The sequence below is a fragment of the Salvelinus sp. IW2-2015 genome, linkage group LG4q.1:29, assembly GCF_002910315.2.
Source record: "Salvelinus sp. IW2-2015 linkage group LG4q.1:29, ASM291031v2, whole genome shotgun sequence".
NCBI classification, from domain to species: Eukaryota; Metazoa; Chordata; class Actinopteri; order Salmoniformes; family Salmonidae; genus Salvelinus; species Salvelinus sp. IW2-2015.
The window spans coordinates 84,014,905-84,033,149 of NC_036842.1; the positions used below are offsets into that span (position 1 = coordinate 84,014,905).

The 18,245-nt window shown below is 44.2% G+C and overlaps 1 protein-coding gene across 2 annotated transcripts in view; it reads left to right on the forward strand.

The window, feature by feature from the left end:
• The window catches only part of wt1a (WT1 transcription factor a), a 22,874-nt gene extending 13,677 nt beyond the window's left edge, over positions 1–9,197 (forward strand). Inside the window, exons 6-10 of one of the 2 annotated variants that reach the window (XM_070443197.1) lie at positions 3,966–4,065; positions 5,629–5,773; positions 5,882–5,971; positions 6,796–6,879; positions 7,168–9,197. In XM_070443197.1, the coding sequence (XP_070299298.1) occupies positions 3,966–4,065; positions 5,629–5,773; positions 5,882–5,971; positions 6,796–6,879; positions 7,168–7,289 (541 nt within the window). In that variant the 3' untranslated portion in view covers positions 7,290–9,197. Of the gene's footprint in view, positions 1–3,965; positions 4,066–5,628; positions 5,774–5,881; positions 5,972–6,795; positions 6,889–7,167 lie in introns of both variants that reach the window. The other variant, XM_070443196.1, reaches the window with a different exon arrangement.
• Positions 9,198–18,245: the final 9,048 nt, after the last annotated feature.

Genomic DNA, 18,245 nt, shown 5'->3' on the forward strand with positions numbered 1-18,245 from the left:
CAACACACACATCACAACAGCCACACACACACAACACACACACACAACCACACACAGTATAAGGAGTAAAATATAGGGAGTAAGTAAGGGAGAAGTATAGGGAGAAATTATGGAGTAAAATATAAGGAGTAGTATAGGGATTAAAGTATAGGGAGAAAGCTATAGGGAGTAGTATAGGGAGAGTATAGGATAAATAAGGGAGTAAATATAGGGAGTAAGTATAGGGAGAAAGTATAGGGAGTAAGTATAGGGAGAAAGTATAAGGAAAAGTATAGGGAGTACATGTATAGGGGTAAGTATAGGGGTAACATATGGGAGTAAATTAAGGGAGTAAATATAGGGAGTTAGGATAAGGAGAAAGATAGGGATGAAATATAGGAGAGTTAAATATAAGGGAGACTATAGGGGATTAGTATAAGGAGAAAGTAGGAGTAAGTATAGGAGAAAGTAAGGAGAAGTATAGGGAGTAAGTATAGGGAGAAAGTAATAGGGAGTAAATTAGGGAGTATATAGGGGAGTAAATATAGGGGAGTTAGTATAAGGAGACAGTAAGGTTAGAAGTTATAAGAGGTAAATTGGATCAGGGATAAGTAGTGGAGAAAGTATGGGGGTAAGATTTAGGGAGTAAGTATATGGAGAAGGTATAAGGGGTTAATTCATATGGAGTCAGTATGGGAGTAAGTATAGGGAGAAGTATATGGAAGGAGAAAGTATGGGATAAATATAAGGAGTAAATTAGGAGTAAGTATAGGTAAGAGAAAGTAATGGGGGTAATACGGGTAAATACGGAGTAAGTATAGGAGAATGTATAGGGAGAGTCCTAGGAGAAGTTATAGGGATAATATAGGGAGTAAGTTGGGAGGAAAGTATGGGAGAAAATATAGGGAGTTAAATATAAGGACCGGTTGATCAGAGTTAACTCTACCTATTTCCTTATCAAATATAATCGACTGGTCTCTAGTTTGAGGAGGAACAACTCACTTTTCATTGCTTTAAACTGCTCTATCTGAAAAGTCCTCTTCATTTCTGCTTTGTTGTCATTCTTCGCCAAGTATAGGGAGTAAGTATAGGGAGAAAGTATAGGGAGAAAGTATAGGGAGTAAATATAGGGAGTAAATATAGGGAGTAAGTATAGGGAGAAAGTATAGGGAGGTATAGGGAGTAAATATAGGGAGTAAGTATAGGGAGAATGTATAGGGAGAAAGTCTAGGGAGAAGTATAGGGAGTAAATATAGGGAGTAAGTATAGGGAGAAAGTATAGGGAGAAAATATAGGGAGTAAATATAGGGACCGGTGATCAGAGTTAACCTACCTATTTCCTTATCACTATATCACTGTCTCTAGTTGAGGGGGAAACATCACCTTTTCACTTGCTTTACTGCTCTAATGAAAAGGTCCTCTTTCATTCTTGCTTTGTTGTCATTTTCAGTGTCCCTTTTTTTCTAACTCCCCTCCTTCCCTCCTCCCGAACCCTCCCTCTGTTTCTGTCTGTTTTCTCCGGAGATTGTGTGCGTGTTAAATTAGCCTCTATGTTTTGTCTGTCCTGGCTGGGAAATGTATCCTGCTATAATTTTCCTGTGTGGGGCATCAGCCTTGACCACGGTGGGACATGTAACGGAGGGGAAGGGCTCTGCACTGGGGAGTAGTGGAAGTAGATCAGTAGGCTTTCCCCCTGGGATCCTCCAGCCTGGGCTCCAGAGCCAGGGCTTAGTTAGACTGGAGGGGAGGGTCTGACCCTTCCACCACCTCCCCGAAAAAGCCAGCAGAGGCCAGGGTGACTGAATGATTAATCTGCTTCTAAATGAGAGGGACTCTAGTGCTTAGGCTGTGGAAAATTAGATGTGGAGTCTCATCTCAAGGGACGCACGCCAAAGTATGCATGTGCCTCTTCCAGATAAATGCCACCACTCCCCAATCACCCTCCCCAGCCCCGTCACCATCCCCAGCCTCATCTCCCTCCCCAGCCTCATCTCCCTCCCCAGCCCCATCTCCCTCCCCTCCAAAGCCCATTTTCCCTCCCCAACCCAGTCTCCCTCCCTAGCCTCGCCCCCCTCTGCCCCCATCTCCCTCCCCAGCCTCGTCTCCCTCTCCCAGCCTCATCTCCCTCCCCAGCCACCATCCCCTCCACCCAAAGGCCCATTTTCCCTTCCCCAACCCAGTCATCTCCCGCCCCAGCTCGCCCCCTCCACCCCCATCTCCCTCCCAGCCCTTTCCCTCCGCCCCTCCCCATCACCAACCCCCCACCTCCCCAGCCCTTCTCCCTCCCCAGCCCCGCCCCCTCCCCACCCGTCTCCCCCCCAGCCCCGTCTCCCTCCCAGCTCACGTCTCCTCCATCCACCCCATCTCCCGTCCACAGCCCACTCCCCTCCCCTCCCCAGCCTTCTCCCTCCCCATCCCGCTCTCACTCCTCCCCAGCCTCCACTCATCCCGCCCCGTCTCCCTCCCCCCCAGCCCGCTCACTCCCTTCCCACCTGCTCTCCTTCCCCACCCCATCTTGTCCCACGTTTCCTCCAGACCCTTCCCTCCCCCTCCCAGCCCCACAATACTCCCTCCACTACCCCTTCTCCTCCCCACGCTTCTCCTCCCAGCCCAGCCCCATCTCCCTCCCCACCCCGTTTCCTTCCCTCCTCAGCCCTGTTCTCCCCAGCCCCGTCTCCCTCCCCTCCCTAGGCCTGTCTCCCTCCCCAGCCCTGTCTCCTAACCCTGCCCCATCTCCTTCCCCAGGCTCTGGCTGTATACGTTAACGTGAGCCTGAGGTGTTAAGCGCCACAATGAATGAGTGAATGAACTGTGGGGAGATTTATTGCAGCATGCAGCTTCACTGTCTCCACTCCGGCTGTCCTTGGAAAGAGCAGAGACAAAGGCTGCTTTATGCCCTCTCAACCATGTATTGATCATTTAACTGTACAGGATACAGGATACCTCCTTCCCTGAAATAGAAAAATGACAGACTGCTTTTTAAAACTAATGACAGATATAAGCCGTCTGGATATTATGGGACTAAATGTGAACCGTAGCTGTCTTGAAATGCTGTAGCTGCAGTGTACTGTACGTAACTGAACCATCTTCAGTTAATACTTCCAGAGGCTACCTTCACTTTTTAATGGGTTAATAAGTGTTCAGAAAACATTTCCATTTCTAAAACAGGTAGGCTAGTACACAATACAGAGGATCGCACACGATACCTAAACTATGTTTCATACATATTTAATATTTCTGGATATACTACAATGGATCATGGTCCTTTTGTGCTATGTCCTTATTCTGTACCTCTATTTGATTGAGAGTAGTAGGTGGGTGACAACCAGGTCTTGCAGTGTTAACCAGTTCCTCTTTGATTTACTAGGACAAGCCCTTATTTACTGAGGAAAACTAATATAGTATGCAGCTTGAACGTGTGTTAATCCAGGGTCAGAGAGAGAGGCCTAGCCATGCGAATAAATCTGTGAATGACAGGAAGTTAACCATTCGTCTTTCCTCCGAGTTCCACTTTGGATGCTTTAGGTGAATATACTGCATGCACTGTGACGCATAGAGCAATTTGCTCCTATGTCAAAACAAGTTATAGCGGGTGATTTCTCTGCATTTATTTATTCTGGCCTTTTACCTACTGTGCATGCTATTGAAATACAATGCCAATGCAACTTTGCTGAACCTGGCTTAGCTAGATGAAGAGTGCTAAACTCCTAAATGACAAGCTTTATTTAGGACAGGGAGACCCTTTTCAAGAGGGACCATTTACTGCAGTTTTTCTTACATTTAACAACGTGAAAATAATAGGCATTCATCCTACATTGCATCCTACATTTTCTTGACTTCCACTCTGCCGTTTTTCATGGATCCTGAAGCTGCTGAACGCTCTTGAACTTCAGCTTTTATGTGAGTTGTAATTTGGCAGACAAAATAGAAAATGGTCACATCATTCCTCACTGAAAATGCTCTTGTGTCTTCCTGTTTGTGGTCAGCCATGCTACGGGTTATGAAAGTGACCCCAACACTCCCATGGTGTATAGCTGCAGCACCCAGTACCGCATCCACACCCACGGCATCTTCAGAGGCATGCAGGTCAGTTCTCTCCTCTCACGGATTCTTCACACCCAGGTCACACTCTGATTCCTGTTCTCCATACATAACTTTCCTTATGTGCTCAGGGCCAAGGTCGGAACAAGGAGCACAGACACACATTCTCGCATGAACACACACGCACGCACGCACTCATGCACGCACGCACACACACACACCACACACACACCCACACACACACACACCACACACACACACACACACACACACACACACACACACACACACACACACACACACACACACACACACACACACACACACACACACACACACACACACACAACACACACACACCACCACACACCACACACACACACACACACACACACACACACACACACACACACACCTACTCCCTGAATGCCAGCACATGGTCATCCTCTACTGCCAAGCCCAGGCACTGCACGGGTGCTGGCAGAAGAAGAGGAGGAGGTGGGAGAGACTAGAGAGGTAGAGTAGAGAGAGAGAGATCGAAAGAGGGAAGAAAGAGAAGGAGGAGGAAAGAGCCTGACGCAGTGAGCAGACTGCCAGAATAGTTGGGACATTTAAAAGGCATCTCAGGATGAAAAGGGAAGAGGAATCACTTTCAAGAAATCCATGAACAATAAAGATAGTTTCCATACGCAGGCCCGTGTTAATAAATCATTAGATCTTAGTTAGTGTCCGTCGGCAGCTTTAAAACACAGAGAGCAGAGATTCTCCAGACCTATTCTCATTCCCTTCTCATTGTTCTCAAGTGAAATTAAACCAGGAAAACCTCATTCACAAAAAAGACATACTTGAATGAAACATTTGAAATGTATGGTATGAAAAGGTCTATGTTTGTAAAGTCAGGTCTAAGTGGACACATTAAAAAGTGTGTTTGTACTCTTGGTGCTCAGAAAGCCTTTTATTTGACAATCCCAACATTGGCTCTGCCCCCTCTGTGAAGTGTTGGTGTCTAGATAAGGAACAAGGCAGGCAGCAGTGCTATAAAACACTGAAATAATTTACTTATCAATAGGCTGCTAACACTATTATTTAGACTGCCAGTGTCCACAGAGCCCATTACACTAAGAGCCTCCTAATGAACATCAGATGGGTTTCAGGGTCTGGGGGGTTGAAGAAGGGGAGGAGTACAGGGGGGCATGGACAACTGAGATGGGGTCTGCCTAACGTCCGTGACTAACGGCTTACGTTTAGAGACTAAATCAGTGGCGTGGAGTAAATTTGAGCGCTCACTTTACGGCTAATTCTAGTATAATGAGCCCCCGTCAGCAAGATAATCACACTTCTTTTGCCTTGGCCTTTTTTAATTGGTCATTATTTTTGAGTTACCTTTTGCTGTAATAGACTAGTAGGTAGCTTAGTTACTGTTATCTCTTTGTATGATATGTTGTGGTTCTAAACCTGTACCATTGCTTAATGTGTGCGTGTGCGTGTGCGCGTGCGTGTGCGCGTGCGTGTGTGTGTGTGTGTGTGTGTGCATGTGTGTGTGCATGTGTGTGTGCGTGTGTGTCCGTGTGTGTGCGTGTGTGCGTGTGTGTGCGCGCCACATCACAGGATGTCCGACGGGTGCCAGGTATCGCCCCTGCCATTGTTCGCTCAGAGGCCAGTGAGAAGAGGCCGTTCATGTGCACATATCCTGGCTGCAACAAACGATACTTCAAGCTGTCCCACCTGCAAATGCACGGCAGGAAACACACAGGTAAGAGCCAGGGCAACCATAGATCCAACCCTAACAGACTAGTGATTCAGTGATCCAGGTCTCGCTGTACCAAAGCCCACTCTGTGTTCCCCTCTGCCCTCCCTCCAGGTGAGAAGCCCTACCAGTGTGACTTCACCGACTGTGGACGAAGGTTCTCCAGGTCAGACCAGCTCAAGAGACACCAGCGAAGACACACAGGTTTGCCCTCTCTTTCTCTCTTTCTCTCTTTTTCTCTTTCTCTTATTTATTTTCCCTCTTTRTCTGTTCGAGCTCCCTCCATCTCTCTGCTCCCTCAATCTCTCTGCTCCTGTAACAGTTTAACTTTAGTCCGTCCCCTCTCCCCGACCCGGGCGCGAACCAGGGACGCTCTGCACACATCAACCACAGTCACCCACGAAGCATCATTACCCATCGCTCCACAAAAGCCGCGGCCCTTGCAGAGCAAGGGGAACCACTACTTCAAGGTCTCAGGGCAAGTGACGTCACCGATTGAAAGGCTATTAGCGCGCACCACCGCTAACTAGATAGCCATTTCACATCGGTTACATTCACCCCCCTTTCAACCTCCTCCTTTTCCGCAGCAACCAGTGATCCGGGTCACGGCACCAATGTAACAGTTTAACTTTAGTCCGTCCCCTCGCCCCGGACCGGGCGCGAACCAGGGACCCTCTGCACACATCAACAACAGTCACCCACGAAGCATCGTTACCCATCGCTCCACAAAAGCCGCGGCCCTTGCAGAGCAAGGGGAACACTACTTCAAGGTCTCAGAGCAAGTGACGTCACCGATTGAAAGGCTATTAGCGCGCACCACCGCTAACTAGCTAGCCATTTCACATCCGTTACACTCCCTCTATCTCTCTGCTCCCTCCATCTCTCTGCTCCCTCCATTTCTCTGCTCCCTCCATCTCTCTGCCTTCTCTATTGTTAATGGAACACTATAGCTCAGGCTCCCTTTGCAATGGCTTCCCTCCTGGCCTGTGCTCTACTCTGTCTGTCTCTCTCTCTCTGTGTGTGCCTAGGGGTTAAACCGTTCCAGTGTGAGACGTGTCAGAGAAAGTTCTCGCGGTCTGACCACCTTAAGACCCACACCCGGACTCATACAGGTAAAACAAGTGCGTAAACTTTTATTTTTACACATCTACTTATCTCTTTTCTGCTAAGAACTTAGTTAGGTACGTTTCATGAACAACCGGTATGTAGAGCTCAAGGCTTTGGGGGTACAGTATTTCAACGAATCAAAGATATGTTATTTTACCAGATGGAAATTGGTTAGATAAAATGTTACTGAAAGTGATCTAAAAGGATCATAGGAAATTAATTGGATCCCTTCCTCCCCTTCAGTATAATTTAAACCAGATACTACCTAACAACGCTCTCTCTCCCGCTCCTAGGCGAGAAGCCATTCAACTGCAGATGGCCCAACTGTCAGAAGAAGTTTGCCAGGTCTGATGAGCTGGTTCGTCACCACAACATGCACCAGAGGAACCTGACCAAGCTGCAACTTGCCATCTGAGCCAGATCTGAACCAGACCACTCTGCTCTGCATACACACTGGCCTCACTGCTCTCAAACACTCTGCCTACATGGGACTCTGAATCTCCATCTCGTTCACCGATGCCTGTAGCACAAAGGGGAAACAGCAGCAGAGCAGGTCTATCCACTAGATAGCACAGCCACAAAGTGACACATGACTGTGTTGTAAAGATTCATAAAAACAACAATGAGCTTTTTAGTCTTAATTTAAGGTAAGGGTTAGGTATAAGGTTTTAAAGAAGAGAAATTGTAGGAATAGGCGGGGTTTATTACTTTGTGGCTGTGGTAACAGAGCAGGAGGCTGACAGTCTTGTTCATCTGCATGTAGCTGTACAACCTCACCTACGCACAGTCCTCCAAACAGCGCCATCTAAGGACGGTCCTCTGTCCAGATGCTCTGATCCAGAGGGTTATTTTAGTAAGACATTTAAAGAGGAAAAAAAAGAGTTTCTATCTCTTGTTGGTGTTGTATACAGTAGATGTTAATGACTTTATGCCTTTTTTTCATTTGTAGTGTTACTTTGAGCAGTTTCAGATTAATTTATTATTTTATCATACTTTTGTGAATTAAAATATCTTTCACTGGAATGATTTCTGGAAAGGGGGACATTTTTTACTTTTGTCCAACAGCATGTTCATCATCGCTTTCGTTCAGTCCACAAATTTGATCTGCACCAGGTAGTTGAATCATAAAGCTACAGTAAGCCCGCTTCGGTCTGTGATGTTGTCTGTAAATATTGTTTCACTTTGACTGTGGATTTTGGGGATGTGAGTTAAAAATATATATGTATCGTCACACTGGCTATGTGGCCAAGAAGTTGTGGTATTAAATAATAGTACTGGACAATGGATTGCATTTGAAAAAAATATCCTTGCCATGGAAACATGTGACTTAACTATTATACTTTAGACTAGACCTACTTTGATAGATCCAGGAAATTCTTTTTTAAGTGTCATAAAACACTTATCTGTCATGGAAACATTTTTTTTTACTCTGAAGTGTATTATCAGTATATTATGGTCTGTTCCCCTCTATTTAAACTGTATTTTCCCCCACTATTTTTATACAGTATATATATATATGCTGATTCTGTTGTTGTTGTAATTGTTCCCCGTTGAGTTCTGTATTAAAGTCCTCCAGCAGTGTGTGGCCTGCCTGGGCAGCTGTGTTGGCTCAGGGGGCCAGTGTTGAGTTACTTTTGCCCTCACTAACAGGGCTGATCAACCGCGCTCCTGAGACCCAATGACCAGACCATAGCCTGACCTTAACCTGACCAGGTCGTGACCGCTCGTAGGTCATCTTACACGAGTCGCCAGAGGAGGCTCATGCTGGCCAGAATAAAAGTAGTTATGATAACAAAACAGAACTCTTTGACTGTAGCTAACATCCGCTGCTTTCTTTATCTCGAAGCAGATTATTTTAAAATTCCTTGGCTTCTGAGTGAAACAGGAGACACAGATAAACATAAACATGTTTTCTCTCAAACTCACTGTTGCTCAGCACTCCATCTTAATCAAGCTAGCTATGCACTCTCCATGCACTTAGAAAAACGACACACTTTTATATTGTTTCTCAATCAAGACAAAAATATCCTCTTTCCGTTGTGAGTTTTTTTTAATCATTTGACGTCCACATTAATGCACTGTCACTTTGAAAACAACAGACAGAAAGCTTGGTATAATGTCAAAATGTACTACAGCTAGCTATAAAACATCAAGCCTTCCTCTCTCCGAGTGGCTGACTGTATGGTGATGCTGTTTTATCACATTGGGGGAATATTGTTGTTGAGATCCTCTTCTTTCTTTAACTATTTGCTTGGCCCCAGTGTTGTGTAAATCAGCTTGACTCTCTCACACTATTACTCATATAAAAAACGCTATATCTCAAGAGTGCCAGTGGTTCATCTCTGTCCCAGATTTCTGCTCCAAGGCCCAGCTCCACAGCCTTTGAAGAGAGGTGACTGTTTTTTGTAACTTTAGTGCAGTCCACTTATAATCGTCACAACAGAGGCTGTATGAAAACCATCCACTTAGAAATAGTACATTCCTTTAAACAAATGTGGGGCTTTCTAAGAGGATAGTGTTGAATGGGAAAGAATACGGATGACATCAGTATAGTGTACTGTCGTAGGACAACTTTTGTGTTCAACGCCTTTTGTGTTATCTAAGAAGTCATTGTTCATGAGGTTTACCTTCATCATAAAAGGTAATTAACATTTTACATTACTATCTATAGATTTGAAATGCGCTAGTCATCTAGTTTAGCAGTCATGAGATGTACAGTATATATAACACATTACAGTAACCCCTTAAACCCTCTGAAGATCCTGTGACTGTTAAAAAGAATGTGTGGCTTTAGGTTCAGAACAGAGAGATGTCTCAGTGGGGTTCTCCTCTATGTCAGTTGAACCAAAGAAACCAAACAATCGACTGATATCTGATAGAACATGCTAGCATAAACAATATAGTGTACATTTGATGTCTCCATATAGATGTGTCATCTTCCTACAACTTTGAAATCCCCTCAGAATCCTCTTTCATCCATTTCCAGAATGCAAAAAGCCATGGCACTGTGTCCAGAGATGTGAGAATAACCCACAATGTAGAACACATTTGTTAAATGAACAACGCCTCATCCCAACAGCTGCTATGCAAACCATTCAACTGATACAGACGCTGTTCAGAGCATATACACATTCAAACCTGCTCCCCATCTTATTTTTAGCACACTAAACCAGTCTTTCTATATAGCAGCTAATTATATCAACCATTGCATACTATATTATATCACTTTATATAATATTAGTGACCTTATTAAACACACAACATTATTAATTAAAGTTCTAGCTAGGTGATATAGTAAACAGTGTGACCAGTGACCACAGAGAGTGAGTGTGGGGCTGGTGTGTGTTGAGCTTGTAAAGTGCTGGTGGGTGATTCCAACCTGATAAGCCCTTAGCTGCTCTGCTGGTCAAAGCATCCTGCCGTGTCGCTGACACGTTTACGACCTAGACCAGTGGGCCAGTCTCCGCCCTTCAGTCAAGCCTCTGATTTGATAAGATTAACAGGGAGATGGTGATAAATAATGAGGCCTATTAAAGAGTAAAGACACAGGAGAGAATGTATAGGGTCTTAGGCACTCAGCGTCTGATCAGTTTATTTATTTGGGGAATAGGTAGTGAGACTGGAGGAGTCTGTCGGCAGTTAGTGGCTTAAGGCCTGTCGCTGAGAATCTGATCCAAGGTGAGTGGAGAGAATCTGATCCAAGGAGAGTGGAGAGAATCTGGTCCAAGGAGAGTGGAGAGAATCTGATCCAAGGAGAGGGGAGAGAATCTGGTCCAAGGAGAGTGGAGAGAATCTGATCCAAGGAGAGCGGAGAGAATCTGGTCCAAGGAGAGCGGAGAGAATCTGGTCCAAGGAGAGCGGAGAGAAACCGGTTCCAAGGAGAGCGGAGAGAATCTGGTCCAAGGAGAGTGGAGAGAATCTGGTCCAAGGAGAGCGGAGAGAATCTGGTCCAAGGGGAGCGGAGAGTAGCTGAAGTATCAGTGAGTTGTAAATCTCATGGAGTTACACTCCTACTTCTCACCCCCATCCATACTCACTCTGCCCAAAACCATGTGTACTCCAACCTGCATGGCAACGGAATACATCCACAGAACCTATAACATATAACATCACCTTGAGGTCATAGTCCTTTAGGAGCTCCCTCTAATGTCCTTAATTAACCTTACTTGATTACAAATCAAATCATCCTGGATCTAAGGGCCACAATACAATCAAGGATACTTAGTGCACTTTGAAAATAAAAAGCAAATGAAACAATGGATACTAAACACTGCCTTAACTGCAATTTATAGAAGCTCTTCCCCGATAACAAAAGGAGAGGGTTGATCATAAACAAATGCAGAACAGTTTGAGTAAAATGCAATTAATTCCAATAATCATAAATCCTGTTATATAGATATATCTCTCTGTCTCTCTCTTCTCTCTCTCTCTCTCTCTCTCTCTGTGTCTCTCTTCTGCTTTCTCCATCTCTCTCTCTCTCATTCTCTCTCTCTCCGTCTCTCTCTCTCTCATTCTCTCTCTCTCCTAGTAAGCAGTAACTTACTTATTATGACTGTTATTGTTATTACTGTTATTGTTATTAGTATTATTATTGTTGTTTATCATTCCAAATAGTAATGGTATGGGTGGTAATGGTAATGATAGCAGTTTAATGATAGTGGTGGTGGTAGTGGTGCATTACACCATACATTACATTCGACTATTGACTGTTACCATTTTATTGTTACTATTTTTTATATTTAATTTTGTATTATTATTTACTGCCATTCTATATTATTATTTGTCATTGTTTTAATTGTATTACAATGTATATTGTATACATTGTTGCTTTGGCAATATTGACACAATGTTTTTCATGCCAATAAAGCAGCTTGAATTTGAATTTGAATTTGAATTTGAGAGAGAGAGAGCAGAAGAGAAGAGAAACAGAGAGAGAGAGAAATACACAAGTGCAAAGGAGCGAGAGTGAGAGGGAGCTAGTGAGTGTTGGTGTTGTGCAGGCCTCTTGGCCACTGGGTAATGCTGTAATGATAGGAGATGATACTGTAGATGTTTGGGACCTGGTACAGCTTAGCGCCAAGTGGAGCGCTGGCCGTTCCCCTGGAGGCTGCATTCCTTCAGCTCCTGCTGCCTGTCTGAGACATGGGCCGAGGCTTGGCCAGGCAGCACGGCCCGGGATGAGAACGAGACCGGGGAAGGTGGTTCTGGTATGGGGTGCTGCAGCTAGTTGAGCCTTACACTGTAGTTGTGCTTTGATATCAATCAAATCAATGAATCACATGTATTTTTAAAGCCCTTTTTACATCAGCAGTTGACACAAAGTTCTTATACAGCAACCCAGCCTAAAACCCAGAGCAAAACCCAGAGCAACATTATATTTACAGTTTACATTGCAGTGTCCTTATTACAGTAATTACAGTGTAACATGTATTGTAATTACTCATTGTTACACTGGACTTACAATGTACTTATCTAGGGTTAGTGTTGAGGCTATAGGGTTAGTGTTAAACTGGGAAGTTATCTAGGGTTAGTGTTGAGGCTATAGGGTTTGGTTAAAACTGGGAAGTTATCTAGGGTTAGTGTTGAGGCTATAGAGTTAGTGTTAAACTGGGAAGTATTCTAGGGTTAGTGTTTGAGGCTATAGAGTTAGTGTTAAACTGGGAAGTTATCTAGGGTTAGTGTTGAGGCTATAGGGTTAGTGTTAAACGGGAAGTTATCTAGGGGTTTTTTAAGGTTCTTGAGTTTGAAAGGGAAGTTATCAGGGTTATGTAGGGGGTTAGTGTTAAACCGGGAAGTTATTGGGGTTAGTGTGAGGCTATGGGTTAGTGTTAACGGAAGTTATCTAGGGTTAGTGTTGAGGCTATAGTTTAGTGTTAAACTGGGAAGTTATCTAGGGTTAGTGTTGAGGCTATAGGGTTAGTGTTAAACCGGGAAGTTATCTAGGGTTAGTGTTGAGGCTATAGGGTTAGTGTTAAAACCGGGAGTTATCTGGGGTTAGTGTTGACGGTATAGGGTTAGGTGTTAAACTGGGAAGGTATCTAGGGTTAGTGTTGAGGCTTATGGGTTGTGTTAAACCGGGAAGTTATCTAGGGTTGGTGTTGAGGCTATAGAGTTAGTGTTAAACTGGGAAGTATACTAGGGTTAGTGTTGAGGCTATAGAGTTAGTGTTAAACTGGGAAGTTATCTAGGGTTATGTGTGAGGCTATAGGGTTAGTGTAAACAAACCGGGAAGTTTATCTAGGGTTGTGTTGAGGCTATAGGGTTAGTGTTAACCGGGAAGTTATCTAGGGTTAGTGATGAGGCTATAGGGTTAGTGTTAAACCGGGAAGTTATCGTGGTTAGTGTTGAGGCTATAGGGTTAGTGTTAAACCGGGAAGTATCTGGGTTAGTGTGGAGGCTATGGGTTAGTGTTAAACCGGGAAGTTATCTGGGGTTAGTGTTGAGGCTATAGGGTAGTGTTAAACTGGGAAGTTATCTAGGGTTAGTGTTGAGGCTATAGGGTTAGTGTTAAACGGGAAGTTATCTAGGGTTAGTGTTGAGGCTATAGGGTTAGTGTTAAATACTGGGAAGGTATCTAGGGTTAGTGTGAGGCTATAGGGTTAGTGTTTAAACCGGGAAGTTATCTGGGGTTAGTGTTGAGGCTATAGAGTTAGTGTTAAACTGGGAATTATCTAGGGTTAGTGTTGAGGCTATAGGGTTAGTGTTAAACTGGAAGTTATCTAGGGTTAGTGTTGAGCTATAGAGTTAGTGTTAAACCGGGAATTATCTGGGGTTAGTGTTGAGGCTATAGGGTTAGTGTTTAAACTGGAAGGTATCTAGGGTTAGTGTTGAGGCTATAGGGTTAGTGTTAAACTGGGAAGGTATCTAGGTTAGTGTTGAGGCTATAGGGTTAGTGTTAAATCGGGAAGTTATCTAGGGTTAGTGTTGAGGCTATAGGGTTAGTGTTAAACTGGGAAGTCCGACATGCATCTAGCTTGAGGTAAGGGGACTAGAGTCTGTTACCCACGAAAGGGACATATCCCCTAGACCACCATACTCAACTGGCAGACGTGTAGATACCCTGACCTAGACCAACATACTCAACTGGCAGATCTGTAGATACCCCTGACCTAGACCAACACTACTCAATGGCAGAGTGTGAACCCTGACTCGACAACCATACTCAACTGGCAGACTGTAGATACCCCTGACCTAGACAACCATACTCAACTGGCAGACTGCAGATACCCCTGACCTAGACCAACCATACTCAACTGGCAGACTGAAGATACCTGACCTAGACACCCATACTCAACTGGCAGACTGTAGATACCCGACCGTAGACCCAACCATACTCAACTGGCAGACTGTAAGTACCCCTGACCTAGACCAACCATACTCAACGGCAGACTGTAGGTACCTGACTAGACCAAACCATACTCAACTGGCAGACTGTAGGTACCCTGGACCTAGACCAAACATACTCAACTGGCAGACTGTAGTACCCCTGACCTAGACCAACCATACTCAACCTGGCAGACTTGAGATACCCCTGCCCTAACACCATACTCAACTGGCAGCCTGTAGATACCCTGACCTAGACAACACTCATACGCAGATTAAAGAATACCCTGACACCCATCTAACTGGTAGACTGTAGGTACCTCTGACACACCAAAAATCACCTCCAGTTAATAAGGAACATTCAAAAAAGCTGCCAGAGAGGTTAGGGGAAGGTTATACACGGCCACTCAAAACTCCTACCAGAAGAAAAGCTGCCCTGTAGTGCTTCCATTGGTATGGGATAGGGTTAGGAGTAAGGTTAGGGTAAGGGTTAGGGTTAGGTAAGGGGTTAGGGTTAGGGTTAGGTTAGGGTAAGGGTAGAGGTTGGGTTAGGGTGTAGGGGTAAGGTTAGGGTTAGGGTTAGGGTAAGGGTTAGGAGGTTAGGGTTGTAATAGGGTTTAGGGTTAGGTTAGGGTAAGGGTAGGGTAAGGGTTAGAGGTTAGGGTAGTAGGGTTAAGGGTTAGGGTTTAGGGTTAGGGTTGAAGGGTTAGGGTAAGGGTAAGGGTAAGGGTAAGGGTTAAGGGTTAGGGTTAGGGTTAGGGTTAGGGTAAGGTAAGGGTTAGGGTGTGTTAGGGTAGCGGTGTTAGTTAGGGTTAGGTAGGGTTCAGGGTAAGGGTAGGGTAAGGTAGGGTAGGGTTAGGAGGGTTATGGTGTTAGGGTTATGGGTACGGGTTAGGTAGGGTAAAGGTTAGGGTCGGTTTAAGGGTTAGGGTACGGGTTAGGGTTAGGGTAGGGTAGGTATAGGGTTAGGGTAACGGGTTAGGGTAGGGTTAGGGTTAGGCTTAGGGTTAGGGTAGTGGTTAGGGTTAGGGTCAAGGGTTAGGGTACGGGTTAGGGTTAGGGTAAGGTTAGGGTTAGGGTTAGGGGTTAGGGTAGGTTAGGGTAGGGTTAGGTTAGGTACGGGTTAGGTTAGGGTAAGGTTAGGGTTAGGGTTAGGGTACAGGTTAGGGTACGGGTAGGGTTAGGATGATACGGGTTAGGGTAAGGGTTTGAGGCTACAGTTAGATTTGAACTGGATGTGGACATAAAGTCAATGTGACAGAATTCAACACGATCAACACACAATCTTTGAGGGAGGCACAATGGGACTAAAGCTGTAACAGTATATGTGATGGAGAATGCTTGGTTTAATGTTGGAAGTGCACATCTCTATTTCAGGCAGAGCTGCGCTACAAACTTCCGCTGTGAGTTAAGGGTGATGGGGTCTGTGCCGTTCCACACAGTAAAGTAGAAGACAGAAGAAAGCAAATCACGGAGATGAAATACAGGCTTCATAGGGGTCAGTGCTGCAGCTGCAACACAGAGGGCAGAGGGTGAGCTGCTTTAGGTGCACCTCACCACTGCCCTTAAGGGCAGTTACCCATTTAGGTGGCAGTACTTGGAGAGAAGAGAGACAGGTTACTGCCCACAGGCAGCAACAGCAACACACACACACACAACACACCACCACACACACACACACACAACACACACACACACACACACACGACACACACCAGACACACACACGGCACGCACGCACGGCACAGCAACAACACACCGCTGAACAGACATGACGCGCACAGACACGTACACACATACACACAGTGCAGCTGTGCTGGCCTTCGATGAGCCCTTGTCTGATAATTTATCCCCCTGGTTTAAGAGAGGGGAACAGAGTGATCTGAGATAGGAGCGTTGATTTAAATACCTTTTAAAATTCTCTCCTCAGGCATATGGCTCTTCCTCTCTCAGAGTGCTGGCTGCTGGTCTTTCTCAGTGCCACTGTGGCACTACTCTCCTCTGATGAATGACTTCATCTGATGGGGTGTTTCCCTCAGACAGCGTTATTCTGTTAGCACTGTTGTAAAACAAACTATGTTGTTGTTGAGATAGAATGGGGAAAACTATGACACGATCAACATGAAAAGTGGGATATAAAATAATGTTTTAGAATGGAAAAAAGCTATCGTTTCCAGGTTTTATTAAACTTGATGAAATCATGAAAGCCCTATATGTGGATCTCTTACATCAACAATGATGATGGGATGTCTACTATTAAGAGCAGATAGATCCGTGTAAAGGTTTGGAGAGGAATGGGTGTGGATTACAAGCTTTGCTCCCATGTCATGTTCCAATACCTAATGGAGTTAGGGCCCAAAATATATCAGTTATGGGCTATCTAGATCCTGTTCTAGTGGCCCATATAGAGTTTCATTAGTCACAAGGAGATAAGATTAAGAACAAAACTTTTATTTTGAAAGGCAAACCCTGCTTGCCTTATCCGGTCCATGATATATTGCCATACATGGAAAATATGTCACCTAATAAAAACATTAACTAGCCTAGATGTATTATCTTTGGTGAGGAAATCTGATGAAAGCATCTAGCAAAACCTATATTTATACAAAAAAAGTATTTTATTATTAATCTCTGATGTTAAGATAAATTATTTTAATGGCTATCTTGATTATCTGTAAGTAAGCCTACAGGAAGTACAAGTTTATTTTTGTCATTAGTGGAATGTATCTATCAATTTGCCCATGTTTCATAATGAGGCTTGGCAACTCCAAGTTGACACTCATGTGCCCATGTTCTCTGTGAAAATGTTATTTTTGAAAGAAGGTGAAAGAGTATAGGCGATAGCTCTCTCTAGTGGTTAAAAGCATACAATCACATTTTACAATTTTTTTCACATCTAAATACAATGTCCATGGCCTCTCTTTTTGTTGATGCTATTATTACCAAACCCACAGTGCCACCTAGTGCTAGCAATTGAAATAGATTATAATTTTAAAGGTCCAATGCAGCCATTTTTATCTGAATTTGAAATCATTTCTGGGAATCAACTAAGTACATTACTGTGGTTGTTGTCATTAAAATTGTGAAAATAAACAAAAATCGTTTCTTAGCCAAGAGCAAATCCTCAAACAATACTTTTGCTAGGACTGTCTGGGAGTGTTCTGAGTGGGAAGGGGACAACTGAAAACCAACTGGTATTGGTAGAGAGGTTAGGAACTCTCTTTCTCATTCGTCTACTCGCTAATTGACCACTTGGTGATGTCACCAGGCAGGCCAAATCCCACTAAAACAGGCAAAAATTTCAGGCAGTCTTTATCACAATTTCACAGTATTATTCCAACCTCATAGTGTGGAAATATAAAACACAGGAATATCTCGTTTTTGACTGCACTGAGCCTTTAATAAAAGCAGTTGGAACAGCCAGATAGATTATCATAATGTCATCCAGTAATTTACAATGTAAATATCTTTCTCACTTAGTGGTTGTTGTATATTTTACCTCATATAATGAAAAGCCCCATGAGCATAAAATGGATGTTTTGGATCAGGATGGAGTGGAGTGTGTTTGTACAGAGCTAAGTGAAACTGCCCAGCAGAGGATCACATTTCAGGCCCACATCCATCACTCTACATACAGCGGTAACTGACAGCCAGTCATTGGCCAGCACCTGGGAAGGTTTGTCCGATTTATAAACTGTCAGTGGGAGCATTAAAAAGAGATTAGTCCCAACACGGAGATGTGTGATGTAAACAAAGTGAGGCGGCTGCTAGTGGCCAGGGAAACAGTCAGCGGAGAACAGAAGCTAAGGTGCTGATGAACAGTCAGACACACAGTGAGAGGGGTATTGGCTCTCAGCCAGGGATATATTGTTTGGTTGCTTTAGGTTTGTAATCTTCCGTTGGGTGTGTGTGTTCTATTCAAGGATACTACAATTGCAAATACTGTTGGTTAAAAGTAGAGAAATGTATGAACATGTTTTTTATTGAATGAATGCTTACTAATATAACTTCATGTGCATATACAGTATATATACAGTATATATATATA